We start from the raw sequence: 22,283 nt of genomic DNA, 5'->3' as shown, positions 1-22,283 counted from the left end.
AGAGGGAGCGCCGGGACGCTACTTGTATTGTAGCGGGCGCAGGGGGTGAAAGCCAGCGTGTGTCGCGGCGAGCCCCGGGGGATTCATATTTGCTGGACCATAGCCCTGTCTACATGAACCCGACAGGACCGGGTAGAGTCAGCGTCGGGTTAGGTGACCCGCCTCTGACTTGCCTCGATTGGTGTCTACATGAACTCTGTTCAAGCGCGTAAGTATCGCAGCGGCGCCTAGCGTCGAGGTTCGCAGTTATCGTGCAAGTTTCCGGTTCCTGTTTTTGGCCCGCGGGTTCCCGCGCGTTCGCAATGGCCATGTCGTCTGCTGTTTTGATTATGATGCTCAATTTCCATCAGCTTTATTTCATGACCCTTTTGATGTCATGGATAAGCTTTCATAATATGCTTCTCTCTGCCGCGGTGATTCATTACCGGGCTCGTTGTCAACGTATACGGAGTATATCAAACAGCCGAGCACCGCTCACCGCCGGTTGGTCCGTCCACGAAGTCGCCGTCATGTATGGTTAGTATCTATTCTTCTACGCCTGTCCTCGCTAATCCTGGAGTGCAGAAACTAATATAGCGGATGATTTGGCATTCCTAAAGTCGCAAGCTGCATATCTCGAATACAGTAGGCTGCATGAGTTTTAACGGTGGAGTGTGAGACGAAAAATGGAGTGTGGAAGTGCCGCCTTTTCCAAAACTAACCGATCAACGCGTTTTGCATATTAGCCGAGTAGCATGACACTTAAGGCAGACCTTAAGCTCTAATTCTGTGTAAGGTCAGGAGAACCCCTGTACTCACCTTTCGGGACTTTTCACTCAGTAGGAGTGCCGTAAGGGGGCTGAAAAGCTAGCCCCGTTGCTCCGTTGCTTTTACAAAGGGGGTACAGCTCGTTACCAAACATGCACTGCGCTGTTACGGGAATACGTTCTCCTGTGTTTGGTGTAGTGCTGAACAGCATGGTGACGCGGCTGCAAATGATCGCATTACGTAATATTAAACATCGTTACTTTATAACGCTTCATCAATCGCGAGGTTTTCATAAATTGCTTCTTGGTTTTCATAGGGTAGCAGGATGCAAGCACATGTGGTAAAACTAATTATATAACGTAGCAGGATTTTGGTAAGTGCTGCATAAGTTCATTAACCTCATAACGATGGAGTAACCTAAAGAAATATGCAATCCTGTATTTTCAAAGATTACTTTTAATAACTGCACTAAAAGCCAGCAGCAAGCGAATTGGAAATACTAAAAATCAAGCACCAGAGTTCATGCTATCCAATACCTTATGTAGCACCATGGCATCTTTTGTGACACTCGTTTTTAGGACTGTGATATCCACGCACTAGCCTGCAGTTTGTGCATATTCATAAAAAGGTAGTGAAAAAAAGTGCGTGTCAAATTGATAACACCAGGTATCTTGCAGGACTGGAATCCCTGGCACCACCACCAAAGCGGCGCATGTGGATGAAGAACAGAAGTAGTGATTGGTGGGACAATATTGTTTGCTCCAACTTTGACGATTGTGAATGGAAAGAAAACTTCAGAATGTCACGGGCAAATTTCTGTGAATTGGTTGCTGCCCTTGCTCCATTTATGTCACCAGAATGTAATTACGTTCGAGAGCCAGTGCCAGTTGACAAAAGAATTGCAATTGCACTGTACAAACTGGCTAGCTATTGTGAGTACCGAGTAGTTGCAAATCAGTTCGGAATTCACAAAAGCACTGTGCAGAAATTTTTGTACCTTTTCTGCATTACCGTAAAAAGGCACCTTTCAAACAAATTTATCTACCTGCCATCAACTGAAGAGGCCACATTGATTGGCAGGAGGTTCTCTGAGAAGTGCCACATCCCACAGATATGTGGTGCCATTGATGGCACTCATATTCCTATCACTGCACCAAGAAAAGGGTACAGAGACTTTATTAATCGCAAAATGTGGGCATCCTACAACATGCAGGCAGTCGTGGACGACCGTGGACTGTGAGTATATTTGTTTATTCGTTATTGGAACTAAGCTTTGCTGTTTGTATGCAACAGCAACAACTGAAACTTAAGGAAAACAGTAATGAAGCATGCTGATGAAGTGTTTCACACTAAGTACTCTGAAATTCGAAGCCAGATAATTATTTTGTTGTGCTTGTGTGCAAGGACAGGCATGACGAATTTTCAAACTTGACATTCTTGTGTGCTAGGACCTCTCCCAAGATATGCTTATCATGATTGACTAACATGGCATCCATTTGTTGGTACTGTAGTGCATGTATCTTGTTCTATTTAAACTGTGGGACATCCATAAGTAATCTATTTGCCTTTAAAATCTCACTGCAGACTTTCAGCACACTTCCCACTGAGCAATCTAGTGGTGTTGTACAGTTTGCTTGTGAACTATTTCTTTTAAACCTGTACTAACTTTTTGGCACCTAAATAAAAACAAGCTATATGAATGCAACACATGGATAATTTGAAATTAGCATCATAGCTATAGCAAAAAAATATATAAAGATGGCAGAAACGAGCTCAACACAGCTCCTGTGGATGTGTCCAGTGGCACATTTCGTGGCAGTGATGCCACAAAGTTTTTAGAATGCAATTCAGGGTGGTCTGCAATTTGTTTTTGCTTTTTCAAGATATTTTGTAATTACTTCTATTTCCTTTTTGACATTGTTTTGCTGACTAGTTTTGCTTCCCTTTAGTGCAATTCAAATACAAACTTATTGCTTTTATTTTGCACCAGTGCTTTAGCACCTAATAGATGGTGTAAATGATAGCCTTCAAAAGCTTCTTTGTCTTGACGTGCATCCCATTTTTTCTGCATTCAGGTTTCGCAGCATTTCATGCCTTGCACCAGGCAGTGCGCATGACTCAACAGCATTTAAGATGTCGAAACTCTACAAGAACAGCGACCAACTGTTGCCAAAGGGCAGCCAGCTCTTTGAGGGGAAGCTTCTTCCCTTCATGCTTCTCGCTGACCCTGCGTATCCCCCACTGCCCTGGATCTTGAAAGGCTACACAGGGAGGCTATCGAAAGAAGCTGAGTCCTTCAACGTGTACCACAGCACTGGGAGGAATGTTGTAGAACAGGCATTTGGCAGGTTGAAGGGGCGTTGGCGCGTTTTACTTAAGCGCACAGACATAAATTATAAGTTTGTGCCCACTGTTGCCCTGACAGCATGCGTGCTACACAACTTTTGTGAGCAGCATTCAGAAACCTATGAGGACTCCTGGGGTGCCATTGTTTCATCTACTGAATCGGAAGACTTTCCGCAGCCCGTCAGCAGGCCTTATGCAGGCACCCAACAGTCGGATGTAAGGGACTGCCTGAGCAATTATTTAGCCCATAAGTTCCCGATTCGCACAAGTAGCTTCCGCTAAAGTGAAAATGAAAATTGGTTTTGGGGGAAACGAAATGGCACAGTATCTGTCTCACATATCGGTGGACCACCTGAACTGTGCATAAGGGAAGGGATAAAGGAGGGAGTAAAAGAAGAAAGGAAGCAAGAGAGTAGAGGGCTCCGGAATAATTTCACCACCTGGGGATCTTTAACCTGCACTGACATTGCACAGCACATGCGCGCCTTAACGTTTCGCCTTCATCGAAATGCAGCTGCCGCGGTCGGGTTCGAACACTAAAGTGCATTGAGCAGAAAATTGTTAGCACAGAAGACCGGAACGATGAGCACAGTAGCACAGGATAGGCATGAGGTGTCACTAGAATTTTGTTGTCAAACAACTTTTTACGGCATTTACCTCACACAACTTGCATCTTGTGGAAGTAGGCAGCAAAGAAGATCCCACACATTATATCAAGCACGTCCATTTTGCACAGCCACTTATGTGAAGAGCACCACAACAAGCAATACTCAGGCAAAAGGCATTTGTTTTTAGTAGCCTGAAAAATTATTAATGCTTTCAATATCTCAGCAGTCTTGGGATTATTTTATTTGGCTGTACAATAATGACTGCTTTCCTGGTTTTGGTGACAACTGAACTACAGTGTCTTTTGACTGAATGGGCTTGAAATGTTCTCTGCTTCAGACAGACTATTATGATAGTCCTCATAATATATGCGACTGTGTGTGCCACATGTTGCTTCTGATATATCATGTGGAATCCTGTGTACTGCCTAGTTCCTTATGTTGTGGATTGTATCTGGCAATGTGTGGTTGTCACAGAGAGCTTGGCTCGGCAATACTCTTCACTTCGCAGTTCACGTCTGTCCTGAGTTAATGTGTTCTCTGTCATCTTTTGGTTTGGATTGGTTTTTGGAGTTTAACATCCCAAAGCGACTCAGGCTATAAGGGACGCCGTGGTGACGGGCTGCGGAAATTTCGACCACCTGGTGTTCTGTAACGTGCACTGACATCACACAGTGCACGGGCCTCTCGAATTTCACCTCCACCGAAATTCGACCGCCACGGCCGGGATCAAACCCGCGTCTTTCGGGTCACCAGCCGAGCGCCATAACCACTGGGCCACTGCGGCAGCTACTCTGTCATCTTTAGTACTGAAAACAGTTTTGCTTTTGTACCATGCATCACCTACTTGAAACCAAAGTATTATTGCATTTTGCAGTTAGTGTAGACATACTATAACTGCCAGCCTTTTTTTTTTCACTCGTATCTTGAACAGCCCTACTATGCATGCATTAACCGAGTGATGTTCAAAATCACTTGAAACAGTGATTTGCCCAATAATTGGAAAATGGCGTATGTTGTGCCGATTCATAAATCAGGGCCATGTAATCTCGCTTCAAATTATCTCCCAGTATCCCTCACAAGTGCAGTTTTCAAGGTTTTGGAGCATGTATTTTTTACATTGTACACCATCTTAAGTTTTCCCTCATAAATAATAACCAGCATGGGTTTTGTAGTGTTTTCATGTGTCACACACTTAACTGAACTTGCCCATGATATAGCTAGTTCTTTAGATAAAGCAGTTTCTGTTGAGTGCATGTTTCTCGATTTTATGAAAGCGTTTGATGTTGTACCACATACTTCATTACTAGAAAAATTATCATTGTATAACATTAGCAGTAAAGTAGTAGCATGGAGCAAAGTGTACCCTCATTTAAGAAAACTTAGGGCGGTGGTTAGTGGTGAAATATCGGACGATGTTGCTGTAACCTCAGGAGTACAGTCACGAGTAAAAGAGATTAGCACACATGACGGAACACCTGAGCGCCGGAATGACAATGCGTGGCGCTGCGGATGACAAACAGGCTGATAACGAGAGTGCCGGGCCGTTCCCATTCTGTAGTATTAGGGGGGTTCAGCGGACTGTCACGGCCCAGCCAAATTTATTTTTCTGTCTCGCCCTCTCTTTTGTTTAGCGCAGCCTTGCTCCCACAGGCAACGGGTGAAGAATAGGATAGTTGTTTTTTTTTGCTTGTTTGGCAGTTATTTTTGCAAGCAGCCTCAGCCGTGCTGCGTTTGGTAACTGCTTGAACAGCTCTGCTTCCAGGAGTTGCCATGGCCTCCAAAAGGAGCAGATTTGAATATAATTGAAAATATATGGGGATTAATGAAAAAGCGACTAGCTGTAAGGCAGATGCACAAATCATCACCAGATATCATTTGGGCGGCGGTTCAAGAGGAATGGAGCAGGCTTCAGGCTCTTCCTGACCTTGCAAGCAGCCTGTTTGACTCCTTCCCTGAGCGCCTTCTAAGCGTTGTGACGGTCGGTGGGGCCTACGCACGCCATTAGTGCAACGACGTGTTTGCTCACGCATCACGACAGCGAACTGGCTGTCCTCCTCCCTTCTTTCCCTGAATTGATGGGATAGTGCTCCTGTTAATAATGTTACTACACTTTCCCAACAAAGTGACCTGTGTGAATTAGTTGCATCAGAAAAATAAACTCTCTGTTTTTCTTGCTTGTGTAATACTGGCTAAAAGTAGCTCTATCATCCCGAGCGAGTTCCTTTTGACAAACCATCACGGACATAAAAAAACAGTAATAAAAAAGAATCCATCTTTGCCCATGATAACTGAGCCAAAATAAATGCCGCATGCACAGTCACGTAGGGTCGGCACTTCGACGCTCGGGCAATGGCACGCTTCATAAAGCTTACTTCCTGCCGTCCGTCCCCCCCACCCCCCCCCCCCCCCATGCTGAAAATATGAAAACGGCCCGATAGGCAGGTCTGCAAACCACAGCGCCGCATGGCGAGATATACAAATTCTGATCGGCAGTGATTTGTGCTAATATTTTTTACTTGCGACTGTACCACAAGGGTCAGTTCTGGGACCACTTTTATTTGTAATTTTTATAAATGACATTTTCGCTGGTATATCGTCTACATTAGGGCTGTTCGCAGATGACTGTTTTGCACCGAACTGTTTCTGTTCCTGCTGAACGTGATGCTTTGCAATGCGACCTTGACAGAATTTCTAAATGGTATGATAAATGGGGCGTCACTATTAATCTCCGGAAAAGTCTCTATAGGTGTTTTACTAAGAAAAGGTCACCTGAATTTGTTGTCCGTCACCGAATACAAATATCTCAGTGGGTATTTAAGTAGTGATCTGTGTTGGCATAGGCACATCAATTAAATAACTGCAAAAGCAGGTCGAATTTTGACTTTCTTATGCAGGAATTCCAAGCGTTTTCCTTTACAAAGTAAAGAACTGCTATACACAACTAACGTAAGGCCTATACGTGCACAGTATGCGTATGCGTGCACAGTGTGGGGCCCTGAAACTAAAAATATTGATAAATTACAGAAGGCCCAAATCCTGGCTGTCCACATTGTTTTAAATACTTACAGCAAAAATTTCAGTGTGTCAGCAACGCAGAAGTCTTTTGGATGGGTTTCACTGCAGGGACGCAGATATGTACTTAGGCAGAAATTCTTCCGAACTATATACCATTCTAAAACAGGTACTGACCGTGACCATTATTTCCACCAGACTATATGTCTGCAAAAAGGGACCACACTTTCAAAGTAAAAGAAGTTAAATGCACTACTGATTAACTAAAAATGTCATTCGTTCCAAAAACAATAAATGAATAGAATAAGTTGTCCCAGGAAGTCATTTCAACAAAATCTAATGAATTGTTTGCCGCATTGCTGTAATTTTATGCTTGTGTTTGTATCAAATTATGTTGCAATGTATTTTCCGTGAGAATTTTTTCCCTGCCACTATATTGTATGATTATGTTGTAACTCTCTCCCTCCACTGTACTGCCAAACAGGCACTTTGGGTAATGTGATAAATAAATACATTATACAGCCGTGTTTGGAATGTAGATCTTTTTTATTTGTCTCAGAAACCACATACAAGAAATATAAATGTGTTTTCGAAAAACACAAAAGGGTGCAGAAGTCAAAGTGTCAGGAGGACCCCTGATTATTAATGTGATCGCTATTGTTTTCACATCAGATAAACACACCACTGTTTGTACCTCTCCGGTGAAGCAAAATAAATGTCACTCTTTGGCAAGTAATAAAAAGAAAGCATGCATAAATACAGTTTATTAAAATACAGCAACAAAAATCAGATGTCACTGATATTCGAGATTATCACATATCTGAAACAAGGTTATCAAAAATCTTAAAATCAAATTAGGAACTGAGAAACACAGATTGTACCTTTTTGGTGAAGGAAAACAAATGACCTTTGGCAAGTACTAAAAGAAAGCACGCATTAATATAGTTCATTAAAAGACACCAGCAAAAAGCAGATGTCATTAAAATTCGAGATTAACACACATCTGAAACAAGATTATCAAAAATCTTACATTAAATTAGGAACTGGGAAACATATCACATAGTTTGTACCTCTCCAGTCAAGCAAAATAAATGACTTCGGCAAGTAATACAAGAAAACATGCAGAAATATAGTTCATTAAAAGACTCCAACAAAAAGCTGGCATCATTAAAACTGAAGGTTATCACATTTGAAACAAGATTACCAAAAATATCTTAAAATCAAATTAGGAACTGAGAAACAGATCACACAGTTTGTACCTTTCTGGCGAAGGAAAACAAATGACCTTTGGCAAGTACTAAAAGAAAGCACGCATTAATATAGTTCATTACAAGACACCAGCAAAAATCAGATGTCATTAAAATTCGAGATTAACACATCTGAAACAAGATTATCAAGAATCTTAAAATTAAATTAGGAACTGGGAAACATATCACATAGTTTGTACCTCTCCAGTCAAGCAAAATAAATGACTTCGGCAAGCAATACAAGAAAACATGCAGAAATATAGTTCATTAAAAGACTCCAACAAAAAGCTGGCATCATTAAAACTGAAGGTTATCACATTTGAAACAAGATTACCAAAAATATCTTAAAATCAAATTAGGAACTGAGAAACAGATCACACAGTTTGTACCTGTCTGGTGAAGGAAAATAAATGACCTTTGGCAAGTACTAAAAGAAAGCACGCATTAATATAGTTCATTAAACGAAACCAACAAAAAGCAAGCTTCATTAATACTCTTAATATATATATCTGAAAAAAACATTGCCATTATCTTGTAAACAAATTAGGAACTGACAAACACATCACACAAAATGAAACTGAACAAGGACGCAAGATATACCACTGCCTCGGTAGATAATAATAATAATGAAGATAGGAGCATATTATTAAAAACAAAAAGAGTACATTTACTTACTGCACACTTTTGACTTGTCAGGAATCTAATATTGCACTTATACTGTTTGCGATAATATTGCACATCCTTATTTATTGGAAATGCCTGCAGCGCCCGAAGGCATTATTGCAGGGGGGATGAGGATACATAACAGAAGAATAGGCCAGAAAAAAAAGAGGAAGAAAAAAAAAGCAATACAACAAGGCATGACACAGCAAGTACAAAATGAATGAAATATGAAACAACAAAAAGACATGACAAAAAAAAGCCAACTGACCAAATGATGCTGGACCAACAAGAACGAAGACCGCGTGATTAAAAAAGCCAAAAGAAAGCCAACTGCGCACTCATACATCCGACAGCAACGCGCGGAACATAGACTCGGAACGGCACTCAACAATTTCATGGGGCAGGCGATTCCAGTTACCTATAAGGTATTAGGGTAGATTAACGGGACACTGAGGACAAATAGAAGCTGGCCTGTATTGTAACTGTACCGTGCTCAAACTACAAAGAGACCATTAACACCAAAATTGGAGCTTTCTGTAAGCTGGAAAAGAAAAACAGGCATTGCCGTCAGCGGCCTATTTCGGAAGTGGAATGCATGTATCAACACAGATTTTTGGGCGCGGATCCCAGAAGCTAAGCTACACCACCATTCACTTGCACACGATGGCAGCCCGGTGGCAGAAAGTACAGATGTCACGAATTTGAATTGACTACTGGCAAATTTTTAAAATCCAATTTTCTCTGCTACAAATGCATCTTTTGGTGTTAGAGAATGCCAATACAGCCAGAAAGAGGCAAGGAATCAGCCGCCGCGATGGCTCCGTGGTTATGGCGCTCAGCCGCTGACCCAAAAGACGCGGGTTCGATGCCGGCCGCGGCGGTCAAATTTCGATAGAGGCAAAATTCTAGAGGCCCGTGTACTGTGCGATGTCAGTACACGTTAAAGAACCCCAGGTGGTCGAAATTTCCTGAGACCTTCACTAGAGCATCCCTCATAGCCTGAGTCGCTTTGGGACGTTAAACCCCCATAAACCATAATTTGTATCAAAAACAATGATTGGATGGATTTGTCCTCAGTGTCCCTTTAATGTTTCCGAGGCTGCTGCACGTTAAGGAGGCATCAGTCGCTATTTTTTACTCTGGAAGTGATTAAATGAAACTTAAAAATGGTGGCAATGTCACGGGTGTAGTTCACCTCAGTGTTTAGGTGTTGGTGGTGTGTTGGTGGCTGGCGGCGGTGGTGGAAATTGGTGTTGTAAGTTCATGTTTGGTGGTCCCATAAATTGTGGGAAGCTGGGCATGTGTTGTAGGGATGCCACCAATGCTGCCTGTTGAGAAAAAAACTGCCCCATTAAAGTTTGTGTGCCCTGCAGAAAGGTGGTGGAAACACCTTGCAGGAGCTCCTGCATGTGCTTGTTCTCATCTGCAAGCAGTTGTTTTTGTTGCTGAAATTGTATCTCTGATTGCTTCGTCCAAAATTCTTCATTTTTACGCTGCACATTTAAGAGCACCTTTTCCAATTTCGCCTCTCCCATGCGGCGTCGTTTCTGTGGCGGTGATCTGCTTGAGGTGCTTGCTAAAAAAAGAAGGAAAACACATGCAAATGGTCACAACTTTCCTTCGTGGACTATTCACACTTTGCTGAAAAATAAAGAATTGCAGAGCAAAAAAGGCAGGTCTGCTAAAAACAGGTTTGAACTTTTAACTTTTTATACGTGCTGTGGCTGAAGCAATCAATTCTTGCATGAAAACTACACGGAGCTTAAATGAAATAGTGCTACAGGTAAGCTTCCACACAGGACACTGTTGCTGGTGTAAAAAAAAAAGAATGGGTACTAGCAGTTGTCACGGACATTCTATTGAAGAAGCGTAGCTTGTTGGGCCGGTTGCTGCACGATACGTGGAAAACCAGAGGAAAGGATGCGTTCACAAGCAGAAGTACACAGGGCAACTTTGCCCTGTGTACTTCTGCTTGTGAACGCGTCCTTTCCGCGGGTTTTCCATGCATCCCCGACATTCTTTTTGCGTGCAGCGCGAATCCTAAAAAGTTTCTGAAAACTGCTCACAGCTTTACCTCTGTGTTTATGCATATCCTAAAACATAGCCATACTCAAATGTGACAAGCACCCATTACATTTATAGCATCCTGCCAGCTGACCCCTTTATTGAACAGATAAACACTGCCTCATGTTCTTGAACAGCACACATACTACTTATACCAGGGTGCTCACTTCTTTGCACATTGTTTACTTTTTCTTTGCTAGAGGAACCAGTGTTCTGAGTCCATGCAGGTTGGAAACTGAAGACAGTTCTGATTTTATGCGTCATGACTATCATTCTAGTATATAACACTCTTTGGATGCAGCAATAACTTCAGACTCCTGCTGCCAGTGCTTGCCCAGGCAGTTTGTTTTTTTTTTTTTTTGGAAAACACATTCTAGAATGCTATGACTCCGAAAGAGAGGAAAGATGCTGTGGCAAGGTACTAGACCTGGAATTTGAGACTACGTCCTGTGTCGTGATGTCCCCCTTTCACTAGTAACATTTCTGTGTGATACATAGCAATGTCCATGTTTACAAAGTGAGGTAACAGCTTTAGGCATGTTCAATAAACCGAGAGACAATTTTCAATTAGAGGTCAAAAAAAGTGAAACACTGCAGGCACATACTCACCCTTAACCTTGTGCAAGTGAAACTTAGTCCACGAGACCTTGTGGTACAAAGTTTACACACACTTTAGATGAAAACATTAAAATTACCAGAATGGGAAAATGCCATAGTATGCATAAATTCTGACCACCTCAGCAATGCTTATCACATGCACACTGCTCCTTTCACTATAAAAAGAAAGTTTTTTTTGTCGAAACACTGGTCACATATGTATTTAAGTTTGCACTACCTAAATATTCCTGGCAATACAACACATCAGGATTCTGCAAACAACCACACTTAAAGATAGCAAGTTGCATCACTTTACTTTGACAACACTTCCTAATAGCATAGGTATAAGAGCTTTGTGCTGTGTTTGAATGACTTTGTCTTTTAAACAATTCGTGTGCTACTCTTGTTCTCTCATTACTGCTGCATACAGATGAGCACCAGCAATGCCACTAGGCATTCAGGGTGCAGTACAGTGGCCACTATAGTGGCCAGTTCAGTGGATGCTGCGCTGGCGCAGAGGTAGAGCATCCGCCTCGCGTGCAGGAGACCCATGGTTCAAATCCTTGTACCGCCACAATTCTCCACCAGAAAAAGAAAGAATGGGTGTGAGGAAATTGAACAACAAGGTCTGGGGGGTAGAGTAATGTACCAAAATGCTCATTGGAAAGGGTGTAGAGTAAGGCGACATAAGCTCTTTGATGCTATACACTGCATGTTTACAAGAGTCAAAGGGTTGGACTGGGATGAGCTTGGGATAGAAATTAACGGAGGAAATCCTAGGAACCTCCGATTTGCTCATGTTGTCCAGCGACGTAACTCAGAAGGAGTCCCAGTGCATGACTCAGGGCCTCAATATTCAAGCAGAATGGTAGAGCTAAATGTTAATAAGAAGGAAACTGAAGTCACGTCCAGTAATTTGGCAAGGGACAAACAGTTAAAGATAGGCAGCAAAGTATTGTATACTGTAAGAGAATACATCTATCTTAGGCAAGTAATGACCGTAGAGTTGGACCATGACAGTGAAATAGCCAGGAGAATACAAATGGAATGGAGGGCATTTGGCAGGCACTTGCATCATTTAGAGCAGCTTAGCATTGCCCCTTACAGGGAGAGAACATAGTATGTGTGGAATGGTACGGTATTTGGGTTTAACATTCGAAAGCAACAAATGGGCCATGAGATGTGCCATACTGGAGAGCCCTGGATTAATATGAACCACCTCATGTTCTTCCAGGATGCAGGAAAGACTAAAGTGCAAGAAAAAAAAACTGATTTTTGGTTTTTTACTAATATCAAATTCCAAAACTTTCATGAATATTATTAAGCGTCTCGCATGCTTTTCTGCCCTTTAATAGAGCCAGGACAGCCCTTTTTTTTTCAAAGCCATTTTCCTTGAAGCTTCCATTTGCTCACATTTCTGCAATGGAAAAAATGCCAAAAAAAAAACACTGGAAATTTCATAAACACAGTTGATCCATTGACAGCCTCCAGGCAATGCAAGCAAGGCACTATGCATGTTTTATTCAGTGCTGACACTTTTATTCTGCGCTATTCTTGCCTCACGTGAAGCGTAAGACCTCGCTTTTGTATGGATGTATTTAAACATTTCTTTTGCTTTTTAGTGGGCAAATAGAAATTATGCGTAAGGCTGTTTTGCGCAGGTATTTCCACATGTTGGCTATCAACAGCAATGTCTGTCAAATGCTGTGTTCAAAAGACTGAGGCACCTGCTGCGCTGACAAGAGCCAGATGATGAACAAGCCTTTCCTGCATAGGTACTCGCTCAAATCAGTTCTTCACACCACAAAGCCTGCTCCCCAGCAAGTAGCGCAATGCACAACCAAAGCTTCTAGAATAGTGTTTCTACAGGAGATGCAAAAATACTTACGAGTTATTTAACCATGCAGTTTGGGAATGTGCACCAAAGAATGCCTTCCTTACCAGCCACACATCCGAACTACCATCTTAGACGCAGCACTAACATTCAGTCATGGGAGCATAGCCCAAATTGATACCCTTTGATACACCCGGTGACACCCCAAGGTATTTCGTGCATCACCGGGACACAACATCATGGCGTAGCTGTGTGAGGTGGACCGTAGTAGAAAGTACTTAACGGAGGAGAGATGCAGAACAGATCAAAAGGGAAGCTCAGCAGAAAAATGACAGGCAGAGTAAAATTTGCTTTCGTATTGGCTACATGGCTAGTAGCTATAGATTCAAGCTTCGGTGCATGTTGGTTCTGTTAAAAAATTGAAGCAAATATGTTTTTGCCTTCATCTCGAAAAACTCAAGATGTCATTTCTTGTTATATTTGAACAATTATTGGATAAACAAGAAAAGAAATGAGGCTGTCTTTTTCTATCTTCAGCTACACATAGAGATGCAAAACTACTGAATCAAAATGGTACGCAGGAAGTATGCAGGAAGCATAAAGCAGGGCAAATATTCTAATTCTGACCTCTCGAGAGACTCGCAAGCATTCTTTGATTGGTTGAAGCAGTTGCAGCACTTGCATCGTCTGCATCTGCGGGTAAAAAGCCTGAACGGTGCCACAGTAAACTGTTTATATAAAAAACAAAATGCGGTAACCTTGGAAACAAAACTCTGCGCCAATGGAATCCACACCATCCCACTCAAACGATGTCTGGAAATATAATCACGTATACCTCACTATTTTCAAGGCTGGTCCGACGACACATTGCAGTGCAGCTGAGCAGCACATCCGCTTCCGCTGCCTCAGCCAATTGTTGAGCACCTCAAAGGATCAATACCACGAGAAATCGAAGTGTGAACATGGGCCCAGGGAACCAATTTTGTTCTGCAGCCGAGCTATTAAATGCCATCTAGTGCTTACAAATTGCCCAAGCTTACGTTCACTTTGTTCCTGAAGGATATCAGCGTCGTCCTCCTCGGTCCTGGTGTCAGCATCGCTGATATCTGCAAAACAGAAAAAAAATCACTGCTCCTATAGCCAAAAGCGCTGAAATTGCACATCTTGCAGTCCAAAGATTGTAAGATGCCATCCCATCCCACTGCACAACATAGGCCCTCTATCTCCAATCACCTCTTCTTTGCAACTAGCATGCCTACCCTGTTACCAGCAAACTTCCTTGCTTCGTTACTGCAACAGACTCTCTACTAACTTTAACTACTTGTGCCTTGCCTTGACAGTCACTCAAAGACACCATGCTATATATTGCATGTTTCACCCATGTCTATTTCCTGCTCCTAATGAACTGAGATAGCATTAATTCATGTTCTCTCATACACAATGTTCTTGTGTCCTTTTTACATTACACTTATTGTTTTTTCCTTAACTCATTGTACAGCCCTTCATTATTTTTTAGTTTATTTGTTAGCTTCCAAGTTTCAGCCCCGCAGGCAAACACTAGCAAGAAGTGTTGAACTTTCCTTTTGGAGATATCAGCCTTTCAACACTGTCTATACCTCATCAGTATATAACGCCACCGTGGTGGCTCAGTGCTCATGGTGCTGGGCTGCTGAGCCCAAAGACGTGGGTTTGATTCCTGCCGCGGCAAATGCATTTCAATGTAGGCGAAATGCTAGAGGCCCGTGTACTATGTCAGTGCAGTGAAATTTGGATGAGATTAACCATGTCTCATGAAAGCACAATAATAAACTATGCCAAAGAAAATGTGCTCTTAAGAGTTCGCTTTTAAGGGGAACTGTGCTGAGGCACACAAATTTTAAGCCACTGCATTTTCAAAGCTGTTGGTGCGTACTGCAGTCAATGAAAACGTGCACTAGGAGCAAAGAGCATTTCATGTTAGGGACATGTGCAGGGCACCTTGGTTATTTGTCAAATACATCTGCACAGTTACATGATTGCATGATAAAAAAAATTAAGTCAGCCCCGCTGCATGCCCAGTGGATTTGTCAAGGAACAAATTCAGTTGTCAGCTTATTGAGGCTCTTTACTGGAAACAAGAATTTTTGTGTGTCTCGCTCAAGAGTACCTGTGTGCACTCGTTATCAGCAGTGCCGCATTTGTCCTTACGATTATACGTTTTCTGGAATCGATTTTTTTTTGTTTACATTGCATTTAATGTAGGACTAATATTTTGTTGCGGGCTAGTTGGTGAATCATCATGGACAGCGACAGCGCGAAGCAACTAGTTCGAAAGAGAGAGACGAGATCAGCGCTTGTCGTGTGTTCTCGTGTCTCTCTTTCGTCCTTGTTCCTTAGCGCTGCCGCTTTCCAGGGGGTTGTAAATGATCACGCTATTAGAAATGCGAAAGCTGATTGAAACTGCGTTAACCGCTCTACGTTGCGGCATTCAAATCAGCGCTCACCAAAACAACGCAGCACCGAGTCGCCGACTTCGGCGCTGCTGACATGCTACATCACATAAAGTAAACGAGCGTGAAAACACATTTGGGTGTATACTTGCCTAGCTGCGAGTTGTCGCCGTAGTCTGGTGGGACATCTTGCGAGTCCACGCCGTACTCGCGAGCCTGTACCATCGGCCTGTGGCTGAGAAGCGCGCTCATGTGGTCATACCACTTCCAAGCCGACGGTGCAGCTCCACTTCTCTCTTGCTCCAACCGTTCCTGTCACACAAGACAGAATTGTGCTGCAACGTCGTATCATTCCGTATGGGTGCCGAAATTCGGCTGAGGGAATGTTTATACTCACGGCCGTGAATCGCTTCTTCAAATTCTTCCAGCAGTTCCGCAACTGCTGCCACGTCCAGTGGTAGCCGAGATTGGCCATTTCGGCCTGCAGATCTTTGAAAACATCTTGATTGCGCTGCCGTCTGCTGTCCAGCGCCTCGCTCACTTTTTTCTCACTGATTAGCGCTAAAAAACATTCTACTTCCCGGTCGGTCCAAGAAGCTCGGGTGGAAACAGCGCGGGGACCGACGGCGGCTGCCATTTTGGTCGACTGGTCACATGACCGAAATCTTTCCCAGAGTTCCCCGTTACCCGACTCCCTGACCCGACTGCGTATACATGGTTTTTGGAAAGGCGGGTCAGGCGAGTTAACCTACCCCCTGCAGGCGAGTTAACTCCACTCGCTCTGCCGCTTATTTTACTCGACCCGACAGCGTCTACATGAACCCGGCAACTGGTTTTTTACCCGACAAGCTAACTCTACTCGACTCTATCGGGTTCATGTAGACAGGGCTTATGACGGTCTCGTGCTGAAATACATAGCCACTGATGATGAGTCCATTGACCCGTTCAAGGTGGTTATCCCCAAAAGTCTGAGAGGCGCACTGTTGCGATTTTCTCATGACGAACCACTGGCCGGTCACCTGAGTGGCTCCAAAGTTTTTGCAAAACTGAGTCAATCGGTGACGTGGCCCGGCATGAAGCGTGACATTTTCCGCTATTGCCGTTCCTGCCATGTCTGTCAAGCGGTGAAGTCAAGGGGCGGCAAGCCGCCCGGAATGATGAAACCAATTGACAGTGTGCGTCCGTGGCAGATGGCCGCCTGCGATCTGATGGGGCCTTTCTCCAGGAGTAAGCAGGGGTTCATTCACCTGATGGTAGTAGCTGACCATTTTTCCAAATGGGTCGAGTTGTACCCGCTTCGGAAAGTGTCAGCACGAGCGGTGCTGGATAAGCTCCAGGAAGTGTTCTGTCGGTTCGGCTTTCCGGAAAGACTGATCACGGACAATGCGTCCTATTTCACCGCTCGGGTGTTCGGTAACACGAGCCGTTCCCTCGGAATTGAGCCCTACACCACTTCACCCTACCATCCCCAGTCCAACCTGACCGAGCGAATCAACCGAACGCTCAAGCCAATGCTGGCGGCCTTTGCCGAGTGTCAAAAGGACTGGGCAGACCATTTGAGCGAATTTGCGTTCGCCATTCGAACAGCTGAGAATCGCTCAACTGGTTTCTCTCCCGCCTTCCTCAATTTCGGGAGGGATCTGACGAATCCGATGTCAAACGTCGTGCAGAGCCAGCTCGGGGGTGAGCAGACGCGGGCAGACTGCTCTGCTTATGCGTCGACGCTTCGGGACCGGCTTGGTCGGGCTCTCAACAGAGCAAGGCAGAGTTTGGCGGTAGCCAGAGCCCAACAGAAGGCTCAGTATGACCGCAAGCACCGCAGCCTGACTTTTCAGGCGGGTGATTTTGTCCTGAAGCGCAACCACGTTCTTAGTGATGCGAGCAAGGGGTTATCAGCCTCGCTCGCTCCTAAGTGGCTTGGTCCGTACCGAGTGGTCAGAGTCTGGTCGCCGCTCGCGTACCTGTTGGAGGATCCCCTTACGGGGAAAACCAGGCGTGCCCACATCGCAGACCTGAAGGCCTATGCGTCACGGTCTGACGAGTTTACTTCGGTACCCATTGGTATCACAAGCAAGCGCAAAGGCACAACTGCTGCTGCGGAATGCAACCGTACCGAGCACCGGTACAATCTGAGGTGACGGTCACCGATGTGATTGATCCCGGATGGCGGACTCTTCTGCAACCAAAGGCACGCAGCCTCGGCTAGCTGGCGAGCTTTCTCGTCGGGCCCTACCCCAGGTGAAGCACGGCGGTTTCTTTTTTTTTGCCGCATGCTCAGTTCCAACCTTGTGCAGTTATTTAGTCGTTTGTGTGTTTTAGTCAGTCTGTAGCATGTTTTTGTTTCCAGTTTATTCGTTGTTTCTTCTAACGTTCCGAGATCTGTACATATGTTATATACGTTTGCGTTCGCGTTCAGTTTTTTTAAAACCAGACTTGTACGTATGTAATCTTCAGCCTACTCGCGATTGCACTTTTCTTGTAGCGCAGAGATGGCCTTCTTTTGTACAGCGCGCCTTCTTTTCATTTACGTTCTGACCCCACGGGTGCGGCCTTCCTCGCGAACACGGGACCGGCTGGTTCGCGGAGGGGTCGGCGAAAGTCTCCCCTTCCGGCTGGGGAGTGGTTTGCTCGTTAAGGAGCGAGTGTCTCGCGGCATGGTTTTTGTGTGGCTATGGGGTGCGTGAAGAGTGCGTCTGTGTGTCCTTTGACCCCTGCCACGGCGCCTCGGGACGATTCCGACGAGCGGGTCGTTGTCACTGATCGATGTCCGCTTCTGTGCCGGTGCGTGCCTGGGATGATGTGCGTGTTCCCAAGATCAAAGGCAACGCCGAGAGGGGGGCAGGAAGGACAGCGCCCTTTCCCGTTGGGGTTCCCGCCGGCGGGCGGAGGCCAGCCCGGCGTTCGCCGCGCTGTTGGCCCCCGGAGTGCCGGCGCCTAGCGGCGGCCAGGCAAGTGGTCCACCGGCGAGGAGGTGTCGGGCTGCGGGTCCTCTTCGGGATCGTCTAGCGTCGTCGACGTCCTCATGCTCAACTTTGGTGACCTTGTGGAGGACATGGGACCACCGTCAATAAATCGTCCACCGGGACCCTGAAGGTCGCAAAAGCGTGAGTTGGCCGCCGACAGGCCCAATGGGCCGCGCCACCGAACATTATGAGGCTGCAGGCCACCTGTCAGCTGGCCTTGTGTACAGTGTACTGTGTAGTTAGTTTTGTCTCCTTGAAACGTATGCAAGTGTTGTTTGTTTTCTGTTCTTGTTTGTTTGTCTTTTGAGTTTATGGCTGAAACTGAAGTGTGGTAGTTTTATATGGATTAATTTTTTATTTTTTATTATTTTGCCGCACGCTTCAGCCGATGGGTAGGAGGGCATTTAAGGAGAGGAGGATGTGGGAAGATTCCCGCCGTGGCGTCTGCGCGGCATCCCGCGTCGCTCTCTTTCCCTTTCTCCCGCCTCGGGCGGCGGAGAGACGGCTGGTGGCTAATCGCTGTCATTCGGCCGCAGCTCCGGCCCCGGCTTCCCAAAGGTCTTTGCCATTGGTGACTTTTGGCGGGAATTCGAGACCCGTTTTGGGTGGTCGCGCGGAGCGCGACCGTCCGAGCGGGGGCCCAGGGAGGGAGACCCCCTCCGAGACAGCGTAAGGGCCGTTGTACGATCGTTTCGGAGCGCCTTCCGCCTCGTCCGCTTCGCGAGTGGAGCTGGCGGATCCGCCTCGTTCGGCGAACGGATGGAAAGTTGGTGAACTTCAACTTTCTGGCGGACGAGCGCATCCGGCCGGGGACCGGATTGCAGCTATTGGCTGCTTTTCCCGTGACGTCAGTGACGTCCGAGCCCCTCCTCCCTCCGCCTTGGTTCTGCTCTGCCCCGGCAAGATGGCCATCCGTCGACTGAACTGGGGAGTGCGGCCTGGGCAGTGGCAGCGATGTCGCGAAGCGTGTTATATTGTACACATCTTGATATTACCAGTGTTCAGAGCGACTGCAAACTTCGCCGCGTTCAGCAGTGGCGAGCGATAGTTCCACTAGTTGAATTCTGTAATCATCTACGCTGACGGAGTTGACAGAGCACCTCTTCAAACCGATGCAAGGCCTGTGCAGTGGCGGTGTCACGAAGTGTTTATTTCGAGCTGTTTTTGGTTTTTGCATGCGTTTGTAATTCCTGCTGCGGCTCTGCAAACCGACGCAAGACCTGTGCAATGGCGGTGTCACGAAGTGTTTATTTCGAGCTGTTTGTGGTTGTGGCGAGCGTTTTGAAGTGAAGTACTCGCCCAGTTGGCGTCGATCTCGCAGAAGACGTCGTATAGGCTTGCGTCTACGCCTACGCTGCAGCTGGACGATTGCGTCGGCAGCGACGAATTGTGCAACTAATTGCCAGTTCACCCTGTTTGCGTTGGCCATGTACCCACGCAAAATCTCTACACAAGGGTCGCTGACGAGAGCCGCCGACAAAAGCAGGAACTTCAACACGCACACCATGGCGATGCCGAAGCGCAGCCTACTAGGCCTAGGTGCAGGTCGCCGAGGAACGGAAAAAAGTACCACGTGACCACGAAAAGAGGTTATTATTTGGGGGGGGGGGGGCGCTCGTACGGGAAGTAGGTAGGAAAGGGGGGGGTGGAAGCGCAGTGTGCAGGGATATCAGGGTTTGGAGAGGGGGGCAGGAAAGGAGGCAAGGGAGAAGGTAGTCGGGCGCATACCGATCTGCCCCTTGGGATGCGGGAGCCCGTTTCGGCGCGGGGAGCGATGCTGGCGGTGCGCTAAAGTGGTTATTGGAAACTTTCATACGGGGGGGGGGGAAAAGAGAAGGGGGGAGGCGCAGCCCGGTAACTGCCTCCTTTATGCAGGGGAACACCGCAACTGGGCTGCGCGGGGAGGGGGAGAAAAGAGAGAGCAGAGAGGGAAGCGGGTCTAGTTGGAAAGGGCAGGAAGAGAGGAGGGAAGGGGGAGGGCAGTCGGCGCATACCGATCTGTCCCTGCGCAGCGGGGGCTCGTCGGGGCGCCCGAGGAGATGTTGGCGGCGCGCTCATACTACACAGAGGAAAGCGCGCGGCCTCGGGATCAGTTTAAAAGCGGCCGGTGATGGCCGCCCTGTCAATAAAGTGGATCAGGTGGCGTAAAGCCCTGCGCGTTCTCCAGGCAGATGCGGCCGGGAACAGTAGTTCGCTCGAGGTAGCTGAGGGAAGCCCCAACTCCCCATATTCTATGCGCAGTGCGGTTCGCGGTCCCGAGAAAGCGGGGCACTCACACAGTAGGTGGTCCACTGTTTCCAGCGCGCCGCAGTCAGCACAGAGTCCGTCCCCGACGCCTCCGATGCGCTGGCGGCGTTCGGCAGTCCACACACAGCCAACTCTGATGCGCAGCAGGAGACGTCTAGCCCTGGTGCCGAAGTCCACGAAGCTTATAAGGCGCGGAGAGTTCCCGGATGCAACACGGGGATCCGGGTGTCGTGCCATCAGCCTACGGTGGATGGTGTTGCGGGCCACGTCAAAGGGCGTCACGGCGTCGCTCTCGGGAATCGCACTGTCCCCATGCGCGTTCTTCGCTAGCCGATCGGCTGCCTCGTTACCGGGCAGGCCAATGTGCGAAGGAACCCACTGCAGCACGATGTAACAACCGCGATCGCGCACTGCACATAGTTTGGCAGACAGATTCGCTACACAGGGGGTGCCGCGGTCGGGATGACGTAGTTGCATCAGGGCGGCACGTGAGTCACTCGCAATCACCACAGCTGTCATCCGAGACTGTCCAGCGATGATGTCCGCGGCGAGGTGGAGCCCAGCCAGCTCGGCCACAGTCGAAGAAGGGCAGTGCGGCACTCTACACTGTCGCTCGATCCCAAGAGCCGGGACGGCGCAGGACGCTGTGGCGGACTCTCCATTATCCATCACAGAGCCGTCTGTGTAGAGGGCCACTCGGTCTGCATAGTCGCCATATAGACGCTCGGCCGCCTCCTGAAATATGGCACAGCGGAGGGTGTTGCGCTTGGAACGCACTCGCGGTAGTTCCGTCTGTATGCTCAGCGGCCGATTTCGATGTGGCGGCGGCAGGGTAGGTGGAGCGGTTTAGCGGCGTCCACTCGTCAAAGTGGCGCGCCACGTGCCCCATGCGCGAGTGCGGCGAATTGCGGAGCCTGGTTATGAGTTCTGCTGTGCCCTGCGCACGGTGAAGTCGCTCGATGTGATTCAGAGCCGCCCGCTCTGCCCGTAGTGAAACCGGCCAGGCCCCGAGCTCGGCGTAGGTGGGGCCCACCTGCGAGGTGTTGGGGAGTCCCGCAAAGCGACGCAGGGCCTTTCTGTGGTCGGTATCCAGCTGTTCCCACTGCCAGGCGCGGACACCAACCAGCGGGAGCGCATAGAGAGATCGCGCCACGGCTATACCTTCGTATAGTTGCCTCGCGAGTGGTATTGAGATTCCCTCGCCGCCTGCGAGGAGGCGGGCAACATACCCAGTGATGCGGCGATTCCCAGCTCGGAGTCCTTGCACCGCCGTTTTCCACCGCAGCGCGTGATCAATGGTCACACCCAGGTACTTGACGCTGGTCTGCCAAGGGAGTGGGCTTCCGAAGAGGTGGAGCTGTGGTGTGTTTTTGTGGTAGCTCGGCCGGGGGTGCACCATCATTGCCAGAGTTTTCTCTGGCGAGATGTTTAGGCCGATGTTGCCCAGGTGGTTGACGACCGCATCCAGAGCACTCTGTAGTGCCGCGCGGACAGCTGGGCCTTCGTAGGTTGGGCCGGAGGCAAGG

At 47.1% G+C, this 22,283-nt stretch overlaps 1 protein-coding gene across 1 annotated transcript; it reads right to left on the bottom strand.

Moving 5' to 3' along the window:
- Positions 1-7,243: 7,243 nt before the first annotated feature.
- LOC144113113 (uncharacterized) lies at positions 7,244-16,252 on the bottom strand. The gene is made up of 4 exons (XM_077646024.1): positions 15,945-16,252; positions 15,700-15,859; positions 14,159-14,224; positions 7,244-10,199 (listed from the first exon to the last, which is right to left on the bottom strand). The coding sequence occupies exons 1-4, from the start codon at positions 16,182-16,184 to the stop codon at positions 9,820-9,822; spliced, it is 846 nt and encodes a 281-aa protein (XP_077502150.1). The 5' UTR covers positions 16,185-16,252; the 3' UTR covers positions 7,244-9,819.
- Between the last annotated feature and the right edge of the window lie 6,031 nt (positions 16,253-22,283).

Source organism: Amblyomma americanum, chromosome 1 (genome assembly GCF_052857255.1).
Source record: "Amblyomma americanum isolate KBUSLIRL-KWMA chromosome 1, ASM5285725v1, whole genome shotgun sequence".
Lineage (NCBI taxonomy): Eukaryota > Metazoa > Arthropoda > Arachnida > Ixodida > Ixodidae > Amblyomma > Amblyomma americanum.
Note: the sequence above shows the minus strand (reverse complement) of the source record. Positions and strands in the feature narration are given on the sequence as shown.

Bases quoted from the DNA above. Each gene is read 5' to 3' on its own strand.
- LOC144113113 (XM_077646024.1), bottom strand. From the start codon at position 16,184: ATGGCAGCCGCCGTCGGTCCCCGCGCTGTTTCCACCCGAGCTTCTTGG. The intron at 15,860-15,944 runs GTGAGTATAAAC...CTTGTGTGACAG, and splicing joins TGAAGAAGCGATTCACGGCC to GAACGGTTGGAGCAAGAGAG. The intron at 14,225-15,699 runs GCAAGTATACAC...TCTGTTTTGCAG, and splicing joins CGGCGACAACTCGCAGCTAG to ATATCAGCGATGCTGACACC.